The 23,712-nt window shown below is 30.3% G+C and overlaps 1 protein-coding gene across 1 annotated transcript; it reads left to right on the top strand.

Moving 5' to 3' along the window:
- Nucleotides 1–188: 188 nt before the first annotated feature.
- Nucleotides 189–17,434, top strand: LOC105218485 (dual specificity mitogen-activated protein kinase kinase hemipterous). Its single transcript, XM_011194101.3, has 10 exons — nt 189–898; nt 3,149–3,591; nt 3,718–3,897; nt 3,959–4,179; nt 4,243–4,383; nt 6,661–7,427; nt 7,490–7,831; nt 7,894–8,664; nt 10,298–10,796; nt 10,862–17,434. The coding sequence occupies exons 1-10, from the start codon at nt 544–546 to the stop codon at nt 10,998–11,000; spliced, it is 3,858 nt and encodes a 1,285-aa protein (XP_011192403.2). The 5' UTR covers nt 189–543; the 3' UTR covers nt 11,001–17,434.
- Nucleotides 17,435–23,712: the final 6,278 nt, after the last annotated feature.

Here is a 23,712-nt window from a genome sequence, read left to right as displayed (position 1 = left end):
TAATATATATAAAACCAGCCTCTATTCTAATAAATTTAGCAATTCCGTTGATAATTATTAAAATTTATTTGAATGTAACCTTTTCTCGCAGCAAACCTGACTACTCTGCTTATTTTGACACTTGCCATAGCATGACATACGCTGTAGTTATCTGCTAATTCGTTTTGCCACCGTATTCGTTGTTGAATTTCTCGCAACTTCTTCAGTATTTTTCGTGCTGTGTTCTGTGAAGTAGTGAAAAAATCGAGTAAATTTCTTTTTTATTTCTTATTTGAGTGATAATTCAATTAAAAAGAAAACAAGTGCACAGCCGAATAGCAAACTAATTGTGGCTTGAACGTACGTTTATTAGAACTAAACGTGAAAAGTGTAGTGCGTATAGTTTGAACGATAGAAATTTTCGCAGTGAAAATTTTTGAGTGCACAAAAATTACACGCACACATAGAAAAGCGTTCACGCAGAGTTCCACTTACACCCGCGCGGAGGAGTGGCAGCAGCAGCGATATACAGAGCGCAGACACGACACAACACACGCTCGACCCATGCACGACGCACCGGAGTATAAACACAGCAGCAGTAGTAGCAGTCGTGAGCAACACCAACAGCTAGGAAGAGTGCCAGTCCCCAACGCAGCAGGCACTGGAGTAAGGATAACGCCAACCACAGCTACGCATATATCATCATCATCAGCCGTTAGTAAAACAAGCAATTCCTCAATGGAGTCCATTGGACATAGAATACACAGACTGGAGAAACGTCTCGAGGAGGAGAACAATTCACACAATCACTTGATGTTTGCTACAGACCCTCCAAGTGGCTCAGCAACGCGTGTTGGCGCCAGAGATGTACACATGTCGCTACCAATCGGCAGCAAGTCAAAACGCCCCATCTTGGATTGTAAGTATTTTTTGAGCAAGAAATCGCCAACATTTATGTGTAAAATACGACAAAAGATAGTGTTGATAAGTGGTGGCAAAGTAAATACATCAGTACGCGTTGTATGCTACAAAGTGCAGTGGCTTTCCTAATGCATAAAAGTTGCAACTTCGCACGTTCTACGGATTTTGTTTTTTTGTGCTTGCGACAAAGTCGTGCACAAAAGGAGGTTGCTGACATTAGGCGCCAGCCGTACAATAGGGCGAAGTTTTTGTTACAGAGAGCGCTTCAAATGCTGCAATAATGCAGGTTCTTAACCACCCTTGCAGGCAACACCACCCACATACATAAATACAAATACATACAGCAAGCAAACTTGTATACTGCTCTTGAGGACGTTTTTCGAGATTTCACCAGCGCTATTCATCCACCCTCTACACATTGCCTTGCGCTGTATGCATATATGCACATAAAGAAAAGCTACAACTACAGCAACAAGACCAACATGCGATTCAACTTGAGTTGTTCTCACACCCCAGTCGTTGGCGCCTGGCGCTGGCTTTTGTCATTTGGAAGCTAGTGTATGGACGTTGGCAGTGTTCAGCAGCAGCAGCGCACACTGTAGTGCTAATCCTGCCACTGCTTTTGTAACTGCTAACGAACACTCTTGTGATTGTGCCTGAAGTCAGACATGGCATTGCCTTTCTCGCCGTAGATTTGTGCGGTTTACAATCACTTGTTTTTTTATTGAATGTTTAATTTTATTGTTGTTGTCGCTGCTTTCGTCATTGACGTCTACGTTTCGCATTAGATATCACTGATACCTACATACATACATTATCCTCTATTGTGGCTATCGTCTGCGTTTTTCCTAAAAAATTTGTCGCCATCTAATTTGTTTTTGGCATTTTTCTATTTTCATGTGGAATTTTTTACAATTTTTTTATATCTTTTCTAAATTTTTTTTTAATTTTTTTATTTTACCTACTATATCAGTCGTTAGGTTATTGGTCGATTCGTTTTGATACACTTTATTTCATTTCTTTCTCATTTCCCCCCTTTAATGAGACGTCGTTACTATTCTGCTGTCATCGTTGTGTTCATAAGTATGTGGCGGCATACATATGTATATGTGTGTGTGAATTGTTGTTATTGCGTATGGTTGGATATTTTGGTATTTCCGGACGAGCAGTACAGAGGCATATTTTTCGTTGCCGCTGTTCGTACGTTTGTACTTGCTGTATTAATACCTTTTTATCTTCAGACTCTGTAAAGGTATCTACTGCGTAGACGTCGACGTCTTTGTTATGTATATGTTGTTGTTTTTCGACGTCTACTTTAATGCAAGTTTATGCTGCTGCGCTGCCAATGTTGACGTTAACGGTGACGTTGGCGCCCCCATTGTCTTTCGTTGATTTTGCTTATAGTGTTTACGACCAAAACGTTTTTGTTGCATGCGTTTGAATGTCGCCAACTTTGTTGTATTTTTTGTTGTTTGTCAAAATTTCGCTTGCTTGCAAATAATATTTTATGCTATGGGTTGGCGCAGCTGTTTTACGAATTGTTGTTGTTATTTGTGGGTTGAGTTTGTTTGTTGGCAACAGCACTGACGGTGGGTGTTAGAGATGTGTAAATCACAGAGTTTGTGGGTGAGGAGATGTTGTGTAGTGTGATCTATTGTGAATTATCATCATTGTTGATATAAATAATGTAATGCTGCTCTCAGTTGTTGTTGACTTGCTTGTGGGTGGTTGATGGGATGTTGGGCGTTTCAGCCAATCAATTTTTTGGCAACAATGCTTAATCAAAACGGAAGTACATTCCTAAATCAGCTGCAATGCGACAATGTTGTTGGAGAGCGAAGAGGGAATGTTTATTTTTGATTTATTGATTTCCTTTATTTATGCTCGCCACTTTTCTAACGACCTTCTTTGAATGCGACAATTTTCATTGCATTTGTTTTCGTTCACTAATGTAAATGTTTGCTTAAAAGTGGATAAATACAATTTACTAGTGATTTTTAGCATGATATTGTTGACGAAATTTGAGATTTTAGAAAAATTATAGAAACATGATTAAAAAATTGAGTCTAGTATGGTAGAAAAAATTCACCAAATATTATTGAACAATACTGCCGTGTGAACAGCTCTTGGTCGTATAAAAATCCGTTGCCGATCCCACTGTCGACATTATCTTTTGTCAATATGCAGACATATTTGATTAATGAATATTTGTATTATAAAAATTTAAATTATTATTTTCTCTTTTCAGTGGTTATGACAAATACAAATCGCAATGGTCCACAAACAGAAATGCACAAGAAACTTAAAAGAATACGACAACAATCCGGTATACTAACCATAAATGGCCAAAAATATCCCAGTAGAATGTCTGATTTGGAACATTTGAGCGATTTGGGTAATGGCACTAGTGGGAATGTGGTAAAAATGCGACACAAACCAACGGGCACGATTTTAGCCGTCAAACAAATGCGTAGTACTGGCAACGATGAAGAAAATAATCGTATACTCATGGATCTCGATGTTATATTGAATTCACATGACTGCCCATATATAGTGCATTGTTTAGGTTATTTTGTAAATATACCGGATGTGTGGATATGCATGGAACTGATGTCAATGTGTTTCGATAAGCTGCTAAGGCGTTCAAAACAACCGGTGCCAGAGAATATACTTGGGAAGGTTACTGTAGCGGTAAGTATGTCGAAACTTCGTTGCTCTTACGCTTACTGACCACTATACTATCGAGGAATATCAATATCAAATACTTTTTTGATTTCCGTCTGTCTTGACATATCATTAAATCCTTTTTATCCCTAGACGGTGCACGCTCTTTCATATTTAAAAAAGAATCACAATGTCATACATCGAGATGTGAAACCTTCAAATATCCTCATCGACGAACAGGGCAATATCAAATTGTGCGATTTCGGCATTAGCGGGCGACTTGTGGATTCAAAAGCGAATACACGTTCAGCCGGGTGCGCCGCTTACATGGCGGTAAGTGTTTTTTTCACCTAAGTAGAATTTAATCATATACTAATGTATCACATATTTGCAGCCTGAACGCATTGATCCGAAAAAGCCGAAATATGATATACGCGCTGATGTTTGGTCATTGGGCATAACACTAGTGGAACTCGCCACCGGCCGTTCACCGTACGAAGGCTGCAACATAGACTTCGAGGTGCTGACTAAAATTTTGGATCACGAACCACCCAGTTTGCCATATGGTGATGGTTTTGATTTCAGTCAAGAATTTCGTGATTTTGTCGATAAATGGTGCGTGTCACCTACATTATTATTAAACATATTAAAGTATTATTTATGTTAAATGTATTGCAGTCTGACGAAAAATGTACATCAGCGCCCCAGATACCAGGAGCTCTTGCAGCAACCATTTTTTCGTTATTACGACGCGGCTGATGTGAATGTGATTCAATGGTTTAAGACTGTTGTCGAATCTGCCGACATAGAGATGCATAGGTATGTGCGAAAATCATATAAAATTTAATTTAGTTGCCGGTATTTACTTTTAGTCCCGCAATCCACACGCTACTATTCTGCCGCGTGCTAGTGCCATTTCCTCACTGCATTTATAGTACACTATTATATTAGTTTTTTTCAAAATTCATTTCCTCTAAGACTATACCACTTTTTCGAGGTAGGATTATTGTGTGTTTGCTTTGCGTTTTCGAAATTTTGTAATGGAAGTATGCAAAGAAAGATTTCTTTGAGTGTTTCTCATATAAATATTTCACAAAAAGTGTTTAAATTTAAAAGCGACACAAATTTTAGCTTTTCGCTTTGTAAAATAAAAATTAATTAAATTTTGAAATATTAAAAAGTTAACCAAATAATAAAATAGTAATAAAAGCTACTTAGTTTAAAATTTCAATATTTTTCATTTCGTTTATAGCGCATGCTTAATTTTACTTTCAAATTTAATTATTTATGCTCTATTTAATAACTTTAGTTACTTTATTAACACATTAACAAGCGCTTTGAAACTTTTCACGTTCATTTTTTACTTTAAGCTTGCTTTATATTTAATTTTATCTTCTGCTATTACTAACTTACAGTTTTGGCAGCGTTTTAAATTGCTACGCAATCTCTAACGCATACTTCTTCACGCTCCCTTACTTACTTACGCTGCTAACATTCCAACATGATTAAACACTAATAAAATGCCATATTACAAAAAATGCATTAAAATAATATCGAACAAAAAATAAGAATTACTTTTGCTCCCAGCATAATTTTTGCGTTTTATTATTTAATTTGTTTTTCTTTCTTTTTTATTGAAATTTTTTGTAGGTTACCTAATTCCTAATCTTTTACCCCCTCAAAAATAATAAAACAAACAATAAAACATACTCTCCCAATTCAGTAAGTATACTTTTTTGTTTCATTACTTTATTTATTGTTGTTGTGTTCATATCATTGCTGCATTGAAAACGCTTTGAGTTTTGGGTTGTTGGTTCATTGAAATAAAACAAAAAACTTTGATATCATTTGGGTTTTTTTGTTAAATATTTTTTGCGCCTATTTGAGTTTTATTATATTTATTTAATGGTTTATGGACGTTTTTTGTTTGCTTTCTTTTTGAGTTATGCGGTATGTAGCTGATTTCCCAGAAAAGTAAGTTGGATTTTTTTTTTTAATTTTTGGTTTGGCGTTTCCTCAAACTGTTAATGCAAATAGTAATTTTTTTATTATAATGGAACCACTAAATTAAAGCATCATTATCATTAAAAATCATCTGTAAAGAAATGCTAACGCACTTCGTAGACGAGTTTTCTTTAGCACAACGTATTTAATTTGTGTAAATTGTAGGCTTTGTAGAAATTTTTATACACACAGTACAGAATAAGAGATGAGGGTATGGACTTTACCAACGGCGAGGTTACTACCGTTATACTATCGAGGCAAACCTCTTTGTAACAGAATATAGGATGTTAAAATTTTGATTTTTTTATATAATATTTTATTTATAAGTCTTCTAAGGGTACTAACCACTATACTATCGAGGAAATATGCAATATTGCAGAAGCTAAATATATTATATAGTATATATATAATTTCGAATCTGTCAGCAATACCAAGAAGACGACAAAGCTTGAAAGAGTTATTCATATATAACTGTTAAAATTATCCAGTTTAACATTAAGAAGATCACAGAGTGTCCGTCGCGTCTGCGTACTTGGAAAACTTAAAGCTGACCGATTCAACCAGGGTAGATCAGCGCTTGGTCAGATAAAATCCAGGTTAATTCCGTTAGTGTAGAACCAGCTGTTGTGGGAATCAACGTCAAATGTTGCGGTACTGTTATTTTCCAATCATTTTGATGTTGAGATGGCTCCGTACGAATCCTCTTATCTGCAAATAGCATTATATTTCACTCTATTGTTTAGTTCTTGGATCTTGGATATGAAGAATAAGATCGGATTTTTTCCTTTTAAATATGTAACTTACCAGATATAGTAATGAAAAGTCGAAGACCTTTACGATTTTCGCACTCTCAACAAAGGACTGTGTTACCAGGCACATAGGACTAAGTCCCAAGCACAAATAACCTTGTTATAGACCCCTCACGCCCAGTCACAATTTCCCCACACTTGTTTTAGGCACATATGCATTTCTCACTCAAACCATTTCTCACCTTAAATGTTTATATGATAAAAATTAAATTATAATTTTTGGTTGCACCATTTGACCGACAATAATTTGCCATTTAAGTAATACGCAACATGATTTTTACAGAACTCACATGCCAATTACTACAACAACCACAGCTACACTCAGAGGAGATGTAACAGCAGTAACAAATAATAAACATAACAAAATTGCAACTGCAACAATAATGCCAACAGCAACAACAATAATAGGAACAACAACGACAATAAATCCAAAAATGCCAGCAGCAAGCAGCACCACCCACACACACATACCCAGCTATCAGAATTCCTATCACAGTGCCACACACACAACCAACGCGTCACAAACACAATCCACACAGCCACAAATGTTTGCGTCACGCTACAAAAAAGACGATTATCTGCCACAATATCAACCACAATATGCACACGCGCAAACGCAGTTGTCACATCATCATCATCAACCATCACAACTACCTCAGCCGATTGCAAGCTATTACAACAACAGCAACGCCAACAATCATTTACAGGGCGAACGTGGTGGAGGCGGTAGCATCGGCGGCAGCACCGGTGTAGGTCTGAGTAGTGGTGTCGGTGGCGGTGTCGGTGTCAGTGGTGGCGGCAATGGTTATGGCAGCGGTGGTTCGGGCAGCAATAGCGCGAATAGCAGCAGTCCACAATCGCCGCCCAGCAGCAGCTACAAGGATGCAACGCACAAGGACGACACCACGCATATTGTCAGCGAGATGAGCAAATTGTATCGCAAATCACCGTTTCTGCAGCGCAAATATAGCAATGGCTCGGGTTTGAAGTACACCAGCGCGGTGGGCGGTGCCGAGAGTCCCAAAAAGGAATCCATGTTCAGCAGTATAGGTGGGTCACGCGATATTTTAATATATTTTTATGTTTTAACTGTTGTTTTACGTTGCTTACAGGTCAATCGATCATACGCAATCTCACGACCTCGCCCTTTAGCCAAAAGAAACATCATACACCACAACCACATCAGGTGGATCCACTTTGGCGCATGCCGAATGTGCAGGAGATGGGTGGCAATGCGTTCGATGTGTATGATAGTCCCGCCATACCGAAGACGGTGGCGTTGGGTTCGCCAGCGATGACGCGCAAGCGTTTTCAGGGTGGCGCCGCATCACCAACACTGCCCATAGGCACGGCGGTGGAGCCGGTTTTGAAGGAGCAGCAGCCTTCGCTTATACCAGTTAATCGCGGTGAGCTGAATACGCAGCAGCGCGTGCCCGGCAACCATAGTCCAATAGGTGGGTGCAATTTAACAGTTAATTCCTCCTATATCTTAATCTAAACTTATTGCCGTTTCCAGTGCTGCAACGTTTCTACCATCAGCAGAATCAGCTGCGTGAGAAGGAGTTGGAAAAGCGTAAGGAGCATCTGCAACAACAAAAGCACTCCACAAATCCCTTCCTCGCTGGCAATTATCTCTCCACAACGGCTGCCGTCACAGCGTCCACTACGCCATTGCATTACAGCAACACCAACAACAGCGCCGGCGGCGTTGGGAATCAACAGCACTATCAACTGCCCCAGCCGCAGCAGCAACGCTATCCGCAACAGCAGCCAACGCATCACATGCCGCTAACCAGCGCTGCCTCCTCATCACATTCAACTTCTAGTCAATCATCCACACAATCCTCGTCCTCACAAATAGCCCTAAGCGATATGCACGAACATCAACAAGCGCGTTCGCCACCCACTTGCGCACCACCGCCACCGCCGCAAACATCTGCCGCGGCAATCAGCACTGCCTTTGGCACGAGTCCCAGTCAGCTGCAATACCAACCGCTGCCGCAGCATTATTTACCGTTGAATGAGCATGCAGTGCGCAGCTCGCGTTCGCCGCCTACCTCGCCGGAGCAGCTGTCTTCCGATGGCGGTGTGAGCGGTAGTGGCGGTGGTGGTGGCAGCAGCGGCATGGCGAGCAAGTTGAGCAAATTGTATGCGCGTCGGCAGTGGCAAACGACCACGGCGTCAACGATACCGACGCATACAGGCGTTGAGGGTGTGTGTGGCAGTGGCGGAGGGATCGTTGGAGGCGGTGTTGGGTTGGCGGGCAAGGAATACCGGGACGAACATGGTAAGTTTTTGGCACATTGCGGATGTTCTATTTAATTTTCTAACTGTTGCTTGGCTTTTGCACTTTTTTGCACAATGGCACAGTTTTGTTATGTTTTTATGTGTCATATGTTTGTTGTGATATTTGTGTGCTCCGAAAAGTATGCTATTTATATTTTATAACATATTTGTCAACATAATTTTGGGCGCTTAAGAGCGGTTAAGCTTTTAAATTCATGAAAAATAATGATGATAAAATATGAAATAAATAATAAAAAAATATTAATAAAAATTAATAATAAAAAAATATAAAAACAAAATATAAAAAAAAAATATTTTTTTATAAAAAATGGAAATGAAAATTTTATATTATTAATTAAAATATTTTTTTATTTATAACAGTTTTCAAATTGATATGAAAAAATCTTAAAAAAAATTATAAAATTTTTTATTTAAAATCATTAATTTCAAAAAAATAATTTTCTTATAAAAAATAATTTGTTTTTTTGTGAATAAATTTCAAATTAATATAAAAAAATTAAAAAAAAAATGTATTAAAAAGATTTTACTTAAACTTTCAATTCCCGAAAAATTAAAAAAAAAAACTAATATAATCAAATTATTATTTTTATTAATTTTTAATAAAAAATAAGTTATTTTGAATAAAAATAAATACATTTTAATATTAAATTTTTTTTTAATAATTTATTTAAACTTAAATAATTTTTTTTTAATATAAAAATATAAATGAAAAATTTCAATTATTAATATATTTTTTTTTTAATAATTGTTTACTAATATCCAATAAAGTTCACAAATTATTATCAAAAAAATTGTATTTACACTTTTAAATTCTTGAAAAAATTATAAAAAAAATATATTAAGAAACAATTTTTATAAAAAAGAAAATTTTAAATTTTTAATAAAAAATATTTTCATGTAAATAAATTTTAAATGAATTAAAAAAAAAATAAAAACTTATATTAAAAATATTCATTTAAACTTTTAAATTCTCGAAAAAGAAAATTAAAAACAAAATATAGAATAATATTATTTTATGAAAAAAATGTTAATAAAAATATTTTTGTGTAAATAAATTTTAAATGAAAATTTTAAATTATTAAAAAAAAATTATAAATAATATAAAAGAAAACTAAATTTTTTTTTAAATAGATTTTTGTAAATAAATTTTTATCGAAAATATGTATATCATTGTTACAACATTTTATAAAAAACTACTTTTTATTGTTCGTATTTACATTTTTTGGTCTCATATGTATGTATTTCACCACATATTCTTACCATTTTGTACTTTTTTCATTCCTTTTCAATGCTTTGCTTGGGCTGTAAAATCATAAACGCTTGCTTGTTTATAATTAAACGCACTTAAAAAAAATCAAACTCACCACATCTCATATGCACTCAAAACACTACACACTCATACAATTTTTAACAACACTTACCACTTTATATGCTTGCTCTCTGTCTCACTTCTACGAAATTCAACTCACTCACGTTTTCACTAAAACTCAACTTCACCATCATACCCACTTCTATCATTGCGCTACTACTGCCAACACACCATACCACTCCACACCACTCAACTTCTACTTCACCGCACTTGTCATATTCACCACTATCACAACACACCACAGGCTGGTTTAACACACTTGCCGGCGCCATGAAGCGTCAATTTGCCTCATATGTTAAATTACAATTGCATTCTGCAGGCTCGCCTTCGACCAGTGGCGCAGCCAATCAACATGACGGCGTCGGCTATGAGAGTGCGCTGCCACCGAGCGCACAACCTGGCAAACCGACACTCTCCTATTATCGTACGCTCTCCGCGGGTAGCAGCAGCAATACGAGCAACAGCACTTCGCCGACTGAGGCGCAGCCTAAACCCGGACAAACGTCGGGTAGTGACTTCTACGATGGCACCAGCGGCTTTTTGCGTCGCTATGCCGCGGCAGGCGCGAGCGGTATGACCAGCGGTTCTTCGAATGCGCATCTGCTGACCGGTTTGGATCGGCGACACCGCAGTCCAGATCCACCGCCGCGCTACAATCGTGGGCAATCGCCACTGCTGTTGCGCAAGCAGTTGCTGGAGCTGAGCGGCCAACCGCCAGGCGGTTCACCGCTGCTCAATAGACGGTGAGTACAATAAATTATTTGCGAAATTCAATTTAATAAATATTTCTTTTTTAATATCCATACAGGTATGTGAACGCCTCACCGCCTTTGCCACCACCGCGTCGCGGCTCGGAGAGTGTGCCCGGCTCACCGCAACATTTTCGCACGCGCATTCATTACACACCCGAACCACAGCGGCGCATATATCGCACGATCGACCAATGAGTAGCGCTGCAAATAATGCTCATGTGATATTGGTATGGTTTTGAGGAGAATGCGCGCGATGCAGATGGCGGAGGCGGCGGCATTGGTAGCAGTAGTGGTCGCGTTGTCAGCAACAGCGCTAGCGGCATCGGCGTGCGCGCTACCACGCAGGACGACACGGCATTGCTGTCAGCGCCCGCGACAACGCGTCGCTTGCCCACGCGCCTTGCGGTCGGCAGCAGTGGCGACGCGCTGCACACACAGTTGGCATGCGGTGGCGGCGCGCCACCCATCACCACCAGTCCGACGGTGGATCGCATGACTGCATCGGATGTGGCCGATGTGTTGGCGCGCGAACGCGACTTGTGGCGCTTGCGACGCGAGGAGTAGCGGCGCGTGTTTTTCGCTTATGTTTGTGATGTTTGGTACGTTAGTACGCAACTTAATTTCGACATATTTCTGTTGTGCGCGTGTCAGTTGCAATTTTGTGATTTTGTTGTTAAGCTTAAAGTGAAAATAGCTATATTTCGTACACTAAATAGTAAACAGTGTGTAAATGTGTATGCATAACGAGTGTGTGCTTATAGGATACAAGTAATTGATAAAGATGGGTAACGCCAAAGTGTGGTTACAAGCAGAAATGGCATAATTAAAGTTGGTTATATGTAACTGGTATAAAGAAAATTATGCAATTTTAAGTCAAAAGTTGTACCAAATCTGTTTCGAAAAGTTTTCTAGACATTTTTATGAAACTGGTATGAACTGGTATAATGTGTTTTTTGTGTTATATATAACTGGTATAATGCAAATTATGCATTTTCAAGTCGAAAGTTTGGTACAACTTTCTATTGGAAAAAGTTTTCTAGACACTTTTTTGAAACTGATATAAAACTGGTATAATATGTTTTTTGCTTGAACTTAAATATTTGAACATCTTTTCAATAGTTGAGTCAAAATTTACATTTAATAACATGAAAATACCATAGAAAAAAACTGGTATAATTTTGTTTACATAACTTTTTTTCAATAATGTTGAAATTACCATGGAAATTGTGTGAAACATATTGCCAAGCACTTTTTTTAAACTATACTGAAACTGGTATAATTTTTTTAAAAACCTCTTTTGGTTAATTTGTCGACTTTTGCAACTTTTCCCTTACTTATTGGCTGTTATTTTTTTAAATAAAATGCTAAACTATGCAGTAGAACTGCAAAAGGACACCACAACCACTTACAGCACACAAAGTACGCATACAAACACATACATTAAGTATATATATTTATGTATTGGAACGGTTTCGCTTGTTGATAAGCTAATAATGCCCAATCTTAGCGCATTAAAAGCATATTTATAAAGACTAAAATGTAATATAAGTACACACATATTTAATTATAATTACATGGAATAAGCCGAAATTATTTCAAATATTGTGACAAATGGCAAAGATCCAAACTAAATAATAATAATATCAATAATAATGCTTGACAATTTGTATAATAGTTTTAAGCGCAAAAACAATAGCGTTCCTTACCCATAGCAAATTTATTACCGTTGTAAGAAGTATGTATATGAAATAGCTGCTTTAAAAGAATTTTATAACTAGTGTGAAACTGTTATAAAACATAAAAAAAAATATTTATAAATTGTATGTTTGTAAATTTGCTGTGCAAAAATTGGTAATAAACATGCATACATAACACTGACTGTAGTAAAGTTAAAGAAACTAGTCTAAAAAATAATTAATATTTCAGCAAAGTTGGGGAAAATGCCATCTTTTTTTAACATTTTGAAGTAAAATTATGAAAAAAAGAAGCAAATATTGATAGAGAGCATAAAATTATTTTAGGCGAGTTAACAATTTATCAAGAGAGTTTGTTTTATTATTTCACGAAATCGTTAAAAATCTTGTAAGCATGTAAATAAAATATTACTGAGTAGAAAATAACGCAGAAAAATATTTAGTTCCTTAAAAAGTCACAGACAGTTTGGTGAAGTCGGAAAAAATGCTTAAAAAATTAATATTTGAAACTGGTTACTACAAATTTAGAACTGGTATAATTTTTATTTTAATTTTTCTAAAATTAGAACTGATAAAATTTGAAACTGGTATGATTTTTATTTTATTTGTTTTTTTTTTTTTTAATTTCGAATTTATAAATTTAAAATGTAAAACTGGTGTAAATTTTAATTTAATTTTCCTTTATTTGAAACTGGTATAATTTAATTTCGAACTTATAAAATTAAAATTTAAAACTGGTGTAAATTTTAATTTCATTTTTCTTTATTTGAAACTGGTATAATTTTCATTTAAATTGTTTTTTTTGTTTTTAAATTTAGAACTGTTAAACTTTTAATATAAAACTGGTATAAATTTAATTTTTATTTATTAAAACTGGTATAATTTTTTTAATTTTGAACTTATAAAATTTAAATTTACAACTGGCATAAATTTTATTTAATTTTTTTTTCAAACTGGTACAATTAAATTTTGAAATTTAAATGGAAATTGGTATAAATTGTATTTTATTTTTTTTAATAAAACTGGTATAATTTTAATTTTTTTAATGCAGAACTGGTAAAATTATATTTTCAAACTGGTATAAATTTTATTTTAATTTATTTTTTGTTATTGGAATAATTTTTTATTTATTTATTTAAATATTTATTTTATTTAGAACTGGTATAGTTTTTATTCATAATTTTTTTTTTTACGAACGACCACCACTTATAATTACTACAACAATTTTCCCCCAACGCTAACCAGAACTCGGCTTTTTTCGTGCACACAAAAAAACTGAAAATCCATTTCTTTCTTTCGACTGACTTAAACAATTTTGTTGTAATGTATTTCGTAGGTCTAGTCTTTAAATTAGTTTGTAAGCTACAATGACAACAAACAAACGTGTAAAATAAATATTAAGCGATAACTGTATAAATTTAATAAAAATTTAATAAAATATGCGCGTGTGCAACGAAGTGCAGAAGCTAGCGAAGATTTAAAATAAAAAAAAAAAAATATTTTATTATAAAATAAATTGTAAATTAAATAGTAGAGATTTTCAATAATGCCAATCGACTGTAAATTCTGAAAATGACAATCCAGAAGTTAGCGAGAAATAGAATTACAAGAAAAAAATTAAATTTTTTTTAGTGTAGCCTCTCGAAGTCACATACATTTAACATGTTCGAAATATTTTTTACTTTTTTTACCGTTACTCTTCAATAGCTCTTTAGTTTTACTTTTCTTGTTTTACTAACAAATGACAGAAAATTGCTCACTACACTTAAAATGTTACGAAATTCAAGCGTGCTGGAAAAAATTTGAAAGAAAAAATTGTGAAAGAAAACTTTTTTGTAAAAAAATACTAAAATGATAAAGCATAAACTATTTCACTAAATAAATATTTATAAATCTGCATTAAAGTATGTACACTGCAAAAATATAACGACTTTTGCTAACTAAGCGCAAAATTATGCCATGAAATTTTGTTTACAGAACTGGTATACAAACTGGTATAACATATTTTCACCAATAAAAGTGCGATTCTGTAAATTAAATGTTTGAAATTACCTAAAATAAATGTTATTAAATATAAAACGACATTTTTTAATACTGGTATAAATTATTAAACGCATAAAATTTGTATATAACTATGTTAAAACAAGTAAATATTTAAAATTTCATATTCTCATATAAAAGTCTGCAAATTATTTGAAAAAAACTGGCATAAAATTTTATAATTTTTTGTTTCTTATATTATTTTAAACTGGTATAAATATCTAAAGCAAGAAAATTGTATAAAGCTATGTTAAACAAAGCAAATGTTTGTAATTACAGAGAATAAACCAGAAAAGTTTGCTATAAATCGTTTGAAAAACTGGTATAAATTTTTGTATTGTTTTGTTATATTATTTAATAGTGGTATAATTCTTTATACATAACAAATGTGCATAAAACTCCGTTCTAAAAGGTAAATGTTTGCAAATTTCATATAATAAACTAGAAAAGTCTGCTAAAGTCGTTTAAAAAACTGGTATAAATTTATATAAAACATATTTTTTGTTAAATTATTGTAAGAAATAGTGTAATTGCAGATTTTTTGTAATAAAAATGTGCTTTTATTAAAGAAAATTCACTATACGAATTAATTGCTAAATATATATTTGCTATACTGGTATAAAATACAATATTACTGTATATTTTTGTAGAAAATAATTACTAAATTAAAATTTATGATTTAATATTTGCAAAAATATGTTTTTAATAATAAAATTTTAAATTTCTTGTTTCCAAAAGTCGTTTACAGAACTGGTCTAAAATCTTTTACGAGTTTATTGTAGTAAATATTTTAAATTTATAGTAAAATTTTATTTGTTTGTTAGCCAAAACTGATTTTAATGTGTCGAAAACTGATTTCAAATCTTTTTTTTGTCGTTTTGGTATAAAAACTGAAATTTGGCATAAATTAAATTTTTTATTTAATATCTTTTATGATTTTGTTGCAGTAAATATTTTCTTTGTAGAGTTCTATTTAATTAATTTGTACGCTAAATACGATTTTAATCTGCCCGAAACTTATTTTAAATTTATATTGTTGTTCTGGTATAAAAAATAAAATTTGGTATAAAGTAAATTTTTTAGTAATACTGTATTTAATTTTTTTTTATAATTTTGTTCGCTATAAAAATTTCATTATTTATATTAAATTCTTTATTTTTCCGTTTTGGTATAAAAATATTAATTTGGTATAAATTTAAATGTTTAGCTATATTTGATTAATTTTTTTTATAATTCCCTTTGCTATAAACATTACGTTATATACATTAAATTCTTTATTTTTCCGTTTGGTATAAAAATATTAATTTGGTATAAAGTAATTTTTTTCATTAATTTTTAATAGATTTTTTTATATTTTCCTTTGCTATAAAAATTGAAAAAAAAATATTGAATTGAAAATTGAAATGAAATTAAATTCTTTATTTTTTCAATTTGGTATAAAAAATTAAATTTGGTATAAAGTAAAATTTTTATCTATAAATTTTTTTTATTTTTTCTTTTAATTTCCTTCGCTAAAAAAATTACATTATTTACATTAAATTCTTTATTTTTCCGTTTTGGTATAAAAAATAAAGTTTGGGAATAAAATTTTTTTATATGTTTTTTTGATTTATATTTTTTTTTAAATTACCTTCACTAAAAAAATACACTATTTTGCATAAAAATCCATAACCTCGCTTTCACAAAACTATCTACAAAAATTAATTCAACCATGTATTCGAACTTTAATCAAGAAAAAAAATATAAAAAATAGTATTTAGTGGTAACCTATAAAACTAGCATCTCTGTATGAAAAAAAGTATATTTATTAAAATTAGTAACGAATTGTGAAATTGATTTCGAAAAAAAACAAACCGATTAATAATGGTAACGACTGTAAACACAAAAATAATAATAATAAATTATTACTTAAATATAACTAAGCCGCGTTCGAAATGAACCATAAATTATGTGCGTAAACATTTATTTCTAATTAAATAAAAAAATAATATTTGTAAAATTATATTAAGTGCATATAATTAGAAATACAAACATACACTGAAAAAAATAAATTTTTTAATAATTTAAATTTTAATGCAGTGCTGTAGCTTAATTTATTCTGTTACTTACTTAATAGCAAAACAACAACAATAAATACAAAAATTATAATAACAACAATATATAAAAATTGTACAGTGTAGTATTCAGTGAGCAATAGCAGTGTCATACACTGAGAAAAAAACGAATACACAGAAAAAAACTAAAAATGCTGGCATTCATTTTAGCTTTTTTCGAACAATTGTTTTTTTTTTACATTAAGAAATAAATTAATTAAATTATTTAAGTATTTAAACGCATAAGTAATGTACGCTTGATTTAAGAGCAATGTTAACTGTACCTTACACTGTGAGAAATGGTTATATATGAAATTGGGAGAGTCAATAAGTGTAAAATGTATAATAAATATTTACAACAACAACAAAAAAACAAAAAACATTTTCCCACATTATTTGCGCTGTTATTTACAAATATTATTTGCTGCTGTTTCTAGACTTAATAAATTAAAAACAAAAAGTAATTAAATATAATTAATTAATTTATTATCACAAGTAATGTTTATAAAAATATGTTGTTATTCTATAAGATCCACATATAGCAACAAACAAATATATACCCTTGCATAACTACAGAAATCATATATAACTTAGAAAAACAAAACAACAAAAACAAATTATGTACTTTAAACGAAAATTTAAAAAATTTATTTGAAAAAACTTAAATATTGTAAAATACACCAGACACTGGAAAAAATATCCAAACAGAAAACTATGTAATCATATGCATGAATATATTTATAAAAATTATATGCGAAATATTTAATGTGAAAAACGAAATTATCAAAAAAGAAATGAACAATTGGGTGAAAAGACTACGCAATTGTGTGTAGCAAAAATATTTGCGCTTTGAGATATAAAAAACTACAACTATTAGGTCACGAAGGGGAAAGTTAAAAAAAAAAATTATAAAAACAAAAATAAAAATAAATATAATAAGCAAAAATTCGAAAAGAAAAATTAAAAAAAAGATATGAATAAAACTATAAACGAAAGCGAAAAAATACAAAAAAATATCTGAGTGCGTTTTTTTGGAAGAATTTGTAGAATATACGCTGGTAAGTAAAATTTTAATTTAATTTCAAGATTTTTTTGAAATTTTTTTGTTTTTTTTCCAAAAAAATTTAAAATCATCAGTGGTAAAGCTTTTGTATAATAGCGTAGTTAAAATCTAATTTTTTAGTTTTTTTTTTTCTCTATATATGATTATACCAGTTTAATAAATGTAAACTTTTTAAGCTGCCTTTTTAAAACTTGATGAAACTAAACGGTGCTCTGATGTTAGAATTGTATAAAAATAATATTTTTTGTAATTTTGTCTATTGGAAAAACTGGTCTAAAATTTTTGATAGTTAAATTTGTTTATTTTCATAACTTTCCGGCTTTCAAAACTTGTTTTCTTTGAAATTGAGTCTTTTAAAAAAATCTACTGCTACTAAAATGTTATTGGATAAAATGGTAGATCTTTTCATAGTTTAGAAAAACAAATAAAAAAATGGTCGATATTTTTAATTGATTTTTATTTATTTATTTGAGATATTTAGTAAAGCGTTTGTATAATAACGTAGTTAAAATATAATTTTAATTTAGTTTTTTTCGAAATATGATTAAAAAATGGTATACATTTAACAGACTCTAAAAAGTTTTTCTAGCTAGATTTTTAAAACTTGACGAAACTAACTAATTGTGTATAAATATAATTTTTTGTAATTGTGTCTATTTTAAAAACTGGTCTAAACAATTTTTTAGTTTTTTGAGAATCAAATTTTTTCTAATTTTCATAATTTACCAATTTACAAAACCGGTCTTCCTTGAAATGAAGTCTTCTAAAAAATCTATCAAAGTAACATTTGGACCGTGTTCAAAGAGCGCCTCTCATTGGAATCAGCGGAGCGCTAAGAACAACACCAACAATGGCTCTAAATGCCATCTTACACGTCGCACCTGTTGATATCGCCGGTAGTTGCACTGCGGCAAAGGTCGCTGCCAGACTCAAAGACGCTGGGTACATGATGGGCCCCAAGCAGGGGCATTCTGAAATTTTCCGTCGGTTCGATTGCATCCCTGACTACTTGGACCATTGCACCGCGGAACCGTCCCCTAGAGGTTTCTTCTCTGCACACGTACCTACGAGGGATATGTGGGAAGGAAGAAGTCAATGGAGGAGAAGTGCAGTCAGCTTTTTCACGGATGGATCGAAGCTAAGGGGAAAGTTAGGAGGGGGAGTTTTCTGCAGAAAGCTCTCTATCAATACCAGCTTTAGGCTACCTGACCACTGTAGTGTCTTCCAAGCAAAGGTCGCTGCGATCAAAGTAGCAGTGGACGCACTGCTCCCTATGGTGACCTCTTTTAGAGAGGTATGTATTGTATTCACTCCGATAGCAGGGCGGCAATACTGGCATTAGAATCGAAGACAGTACGATCCGACTAGTGTGGGTACCCGGTCACCGCGGGATCGTTGGTAACTGTATAACGGACAAACTTGCAAGGGAAGGTACCCTAGCTACATTGACGTTGGAATGGGAGCGCATTGGTAGTCCATGGTCCACCTGAGCAAGAGCGCTGGACATGCAGGCTACGTATGAGCTCGTCACACACTGGTCAACTACCAACCAGTACTTGTGCAGTGGCGAGGTCCTTTTGGCCCTCTGTGGAGAGTAAGCGGTCTTACTGGACATTGTCATTGTCCAATGGGTGCCCATGCGGTGAGACTTGGGATCGTGGCAGATGCAAGTTGCCAAAGCTGTATGGAGGAAGGCGAGATGGAATCATCTAAGCATTTCCTTCTACATTGTCTAGCTTTTGCCAGACTGAGGTTGAAACACCTCGGAAGGCCCTTTTTCGGCGATCCTAGCGAATTGGGTAGGCTTGGATTCCAAGCGCTTTGCTGAATCTTAAAGGTCTTTGATCCACAGGGAGTCTTATTGGTACCACAATGGACAGCGCCAGGCTGTCTAAGTGAGATTTTCTGTTTTTGCAGAGATCAGCCTACAAACCTAACCTAACCTAACCTAACTATACTATAGTTTGCTAAAATTTAGAAATTTATGTAAAAAAACTGGTATAAAATACAAAAATACTATTCGAATAACTATTTTAATAATAAGAATAGCTCTGCTCTACTTTATTATTATTATGTTTTAAAAGTAATTACTTAAAAAAAAATAAAATAAAATAATAAAAAATTAAACAATTTTTTTTTTTTTGGTCTAAATTAATTTCCATTTCGTTTATAGATTAAGTAGCTGGAAAAAAATTAATAACACTTAAATTTTTTAATAAATTTTCTACTTACTTTTGTTCCCATCGTCTTTTATTTCGTTAATTTTCAAAGAAAACGCTTACTAAATTCGTTAATCGTAAATATATTTTTATTTTCTCTAATATTATTTATTTAAATATAGTTTATTTAGCAGCGAATATTAATTTGTCTTACATAGCTTAATATATATTTCACTGCATGCTATAAATTAAATGATAATAAAAAAAAATTCTGAATTATGCAAAAAAAAAAATAAACAAATTTTTATAAATATTTTTATAAATAATTTTTATAGAAATATTTTTTTTTACAAATTAGCTTATTTTGATTTGTTTTTATTTTCTTTTTTGGTTTGCGGTTTTTTTTATATATAAAACTCGAACTGAGCGTAGTAAAAGCTTTTTTCTTTCAATAATTTTTGTTTTTGTTAACAAATTTATTTGTAAAACACTACATAATATATTTTTTGTAAAGGTTGTTTGTCCAGCAAAATAAACGGTATTTTGCAATAAACGCGATTTTTTTTTCAATTTATCAAATGCTTAACTTTTGTTTTTGCCATTTTTTAGGTTAACTTTTCTCTAATTTATCGATAACTATCGATTGCTTTCAAAAAGCTGTAAAGTATTAATGTTTTTTATTTAAAGAAGATTAGAGATTAGATTATTAGAGTGAAATAATTTTGAAAACTAAGCAAATAAATTTTTTAATTTTTTTAAATAAAATTTTCAAATATTTAAAAAAATTTTTTTTTTATTAAAAAAAAAAGAATAATTTTTCATAAAAAAATTTAAGCTTTTATTTATTTCAAATTATTATTATAATTACTAATTTCATCATCGTCTTATTGTTTTTGTTTTTTTTTTTGTATAAATATACGATATTTTAAACATTATTTATCGATTATTAATCGTCACCTTAATTACATACACATATATTAAGCATAAACAGTATAGTTCATACACACGAATACATAGCTTTATGAATTCAAGAGTAAAGTCTAGAGCTAGAGCAGTGGTAGCTACTAAGATCCTACGTTATAGTAAATATATGCCGATTTGGGGTTATCACGCCTACAGCGTTGCATTTCCGTACTGGGTTCAAATAGTTTACTGTATGTTTGTGGGTTTTAGAAAGTACTACTGCAAATAGTTATACTGGTTACATATATATTTAGAGCCTTTAAGGAATTTAAGTGTGAGAATAGTTTATGGCATAATTCGGGTTTACGGTTTACAACTCCGCATATAGAGCTAAAATTATTTTTTTCTATATATGATTTTATTTTTTTAATGGGTTGAGTATATGCGTTTATATAGTTCTAAGTAAGTTATAAGTATGGGCATTCGTATGTATTTTTAAATTTTAATGAGTTTTCAAAAAAAAAAAAATTATAATAATAAAAATATTTGTATTGACATTTCCATTTAAAATCTAATTAAGTGTAATTTTACAAATAATTAAACAATTAAACGTTTTTTTTAATAAAATAAATTTTTAATATTTTTTATTCCTTTTTTTCTTTAAATGAAATTAATTTTTATTTAAAAAAAATATTAATAATTGTTTTTGTAAATATTTTTTTTCAGTTTAATGAATCACAAAAATCAAAAATAAAAAACAGCTTTTGGAATTTACCAAAATAAAATAAATTTGAATCAAACATTTAAAAAAAATTAAATGCTTTGTATTTAATATTTTAAAAATATATTTTAAATATAAAAAATGTTGGATTTTTTTTTTAATTGTAAAACAATTTTTTTTTATTTTACTAATTTATTAAGATAAAAATAATTATTTCAAAATTCTTAAACATTTTTTTTAAGTAATAATAAAATAGTTAAAAAAAAATATTTATTTTATTCAACTAATTTTTATTGGAAAAAATTAAAATTAATTTTTGATCTTTTTAAATTGTTGTTTTTTTTTTACCTTAAATGCAGTTAAATAAAAAAAAATAATATTAAATGTAAAATTAATAAATATTTTTTTTTAATTTTATTTTTATTAAAAATTTTTAAATTGAATTTCGAAATTTTTTTTACTTTAACATTTTTTACCTTAACAAATCACCAAAATAAAAAATAAAAATATGTTTGGGAATTTTACAAACCAATAAATATTAATTAAATATTAAAAACAAATTTAATAATTTAGAATTTTTTATATTTTTTTAATTATGTTTAAAAAAACGTAATCTTTTGTAAAAATTACAAATTTTTCTGTTTTTTATTTTAGTGATTTATTACCGAAAAAAAAATTATTTAAAAATTTGAAATTTTTTTTTATTAAAAAAGTGAAAAAAAAATTAAAAAATAAATAAAAATAATAAAAATTAAAAATAATAATAATAATATAAAAAAATAAAAAAAGTAATTAAAACATCTTTTATAAAAACTTAGACAAAATTATGCCACGAAATGAAATTAAAAATTTACGAAAATAATTTTTTAACGTAATTTAATTTTTTTCTTCTAAAAAGTATGCAAACAAAATATTTGAAGTAATAAAAAATATTTATTTTATATATATGTATAAAAAGTATTAATTTTTTTATTTATTAAAAATTTTTTTTATTTATTAAAAAAAATTATAATTACATGAAATTAACAATTTTTCATGAAAAATATTTATATTAAAACAAAAAATGTTTTTTTATACCATGCCTTGTTCAAATATTTAGTTTGTATATTTTTTCTTAAATAAATAAATTTAAAAATTTTTCCTGATATAATATAAAATATAAGTAAATATTTATTTTTAAATAAAAAATATATACTTTTAAATTCATGCCTTGCTCAGTTTAATATTTTAATGCTTAAAATTTAGCTATTTATTATCTGATTATTAAAAAATATTTTTTTGTTTGCTTATGCTGCCATTTTTAGCTTTTAATTGCTTATCTCTGCTGAGTATTTGTATATTTTTGCCTTAATTTGCTATTTTTTTATTTGAATTAAATATTTTTATTATATATTTATTATATTTTTTATTAAATTATAATTTTTTTTAATTATTTATATTTTTTGTTAAATAAATATTAATAAATAAAAATTTTTTTAGGTTTCTTTATTTTTGTTTTTGCTTTGGTTTTTGTTTTTATTTTTGCTTTTATTTTTATTTTATATTAAAGCATATTTTAAATATTTTTTTGTATTTTTTATTTATTTATTTTTATTAAAGCATGTTTTTTATTTTATGACATTTTATTAATATTTATTATATATAAATTTTATATTTTCTCATTTGCTTGCCACGTTCAAATCATTTTCAACAACTTAATATATATTTTATTCATAAAATGTTTTTTGTTTGTAATTTGTTTATATAATTTTTAGGTTATGTAAGAATTTTGTTAATTTATCTGCTGTTTATATGTATGTATGTGGGTATATGGGTATGAGTGTATGAATACATAAAACTTTTTTGTAACAAAAAATAACAAAATTAAAAATAAATTGGAAAAAGAAAAAAAAATTATTTGTAAAAAAAATTAAAATGAAAAATATGAATAAAATTAATTTTTTTGAAAATAATTAAAAATTCAACTAAAATAAAAAATTCTGAAAAAGTCGAAAAATATTTTAAATTTTTCTCAAAACATTGCCAATAAATTTTTATTTTTTTTTTACCTTTTTAAGAATTTTTATTTTAATTTTTTCTAAAAAACTTTTTAAAACGTTGCCAAAAACAATTTAAATTTTGTTTGTATGTATTTTTTGAAAGTAATTAAAAATTAATCAACATAAAAAAATTCTGAAAAAATTGAAACAAATTTCAAATTTTTCTTAAAACATTGCCAATAACATTTTATTTTT

The sequence above is a fragment of the Zeugodacus cucurbitae genome, chromosome 5 (assembly GCF_028554725.1).
Source record: "Zeugodacus cucurbitae isolate PBARC_wt_2022May chromosome 5, idZeuCucr1.2, whole genome shotgun sequence".
Classification (NCBI taxonomy): Eukaryota; Metazoa; Arthropoda; class Insecta; order Diptera; family Tephritidae; genus Zeugodacus; species Zeugodacus cucurbitae.
This window is presented reverse-complemented; position numbering and strand designations above follow the sequence as displayed.

Coding starts and splice junctions, on each gene's coding strand:
- LOC105218485 (XM_011194101.3), top strand. CDS start 544: ATGCACGACGCACCGGAGTATAAACACAGCAGCAGTAGTAGCAGTCGT. Junction 899..3,148: donor AAAACGCCCCATCTTGGATT/GTAAGTATTTTT, acceptor TTCTCTTTTCAG/TGGTTATGACAAATACAAAT. Junction 3,592..3,717: donor TTGGGAAGGTTACTGTAGCG/GTAAGTATGTCG, acceptor TTTTATCCCTAG/ACGGTGCACGCTCTTTCATA.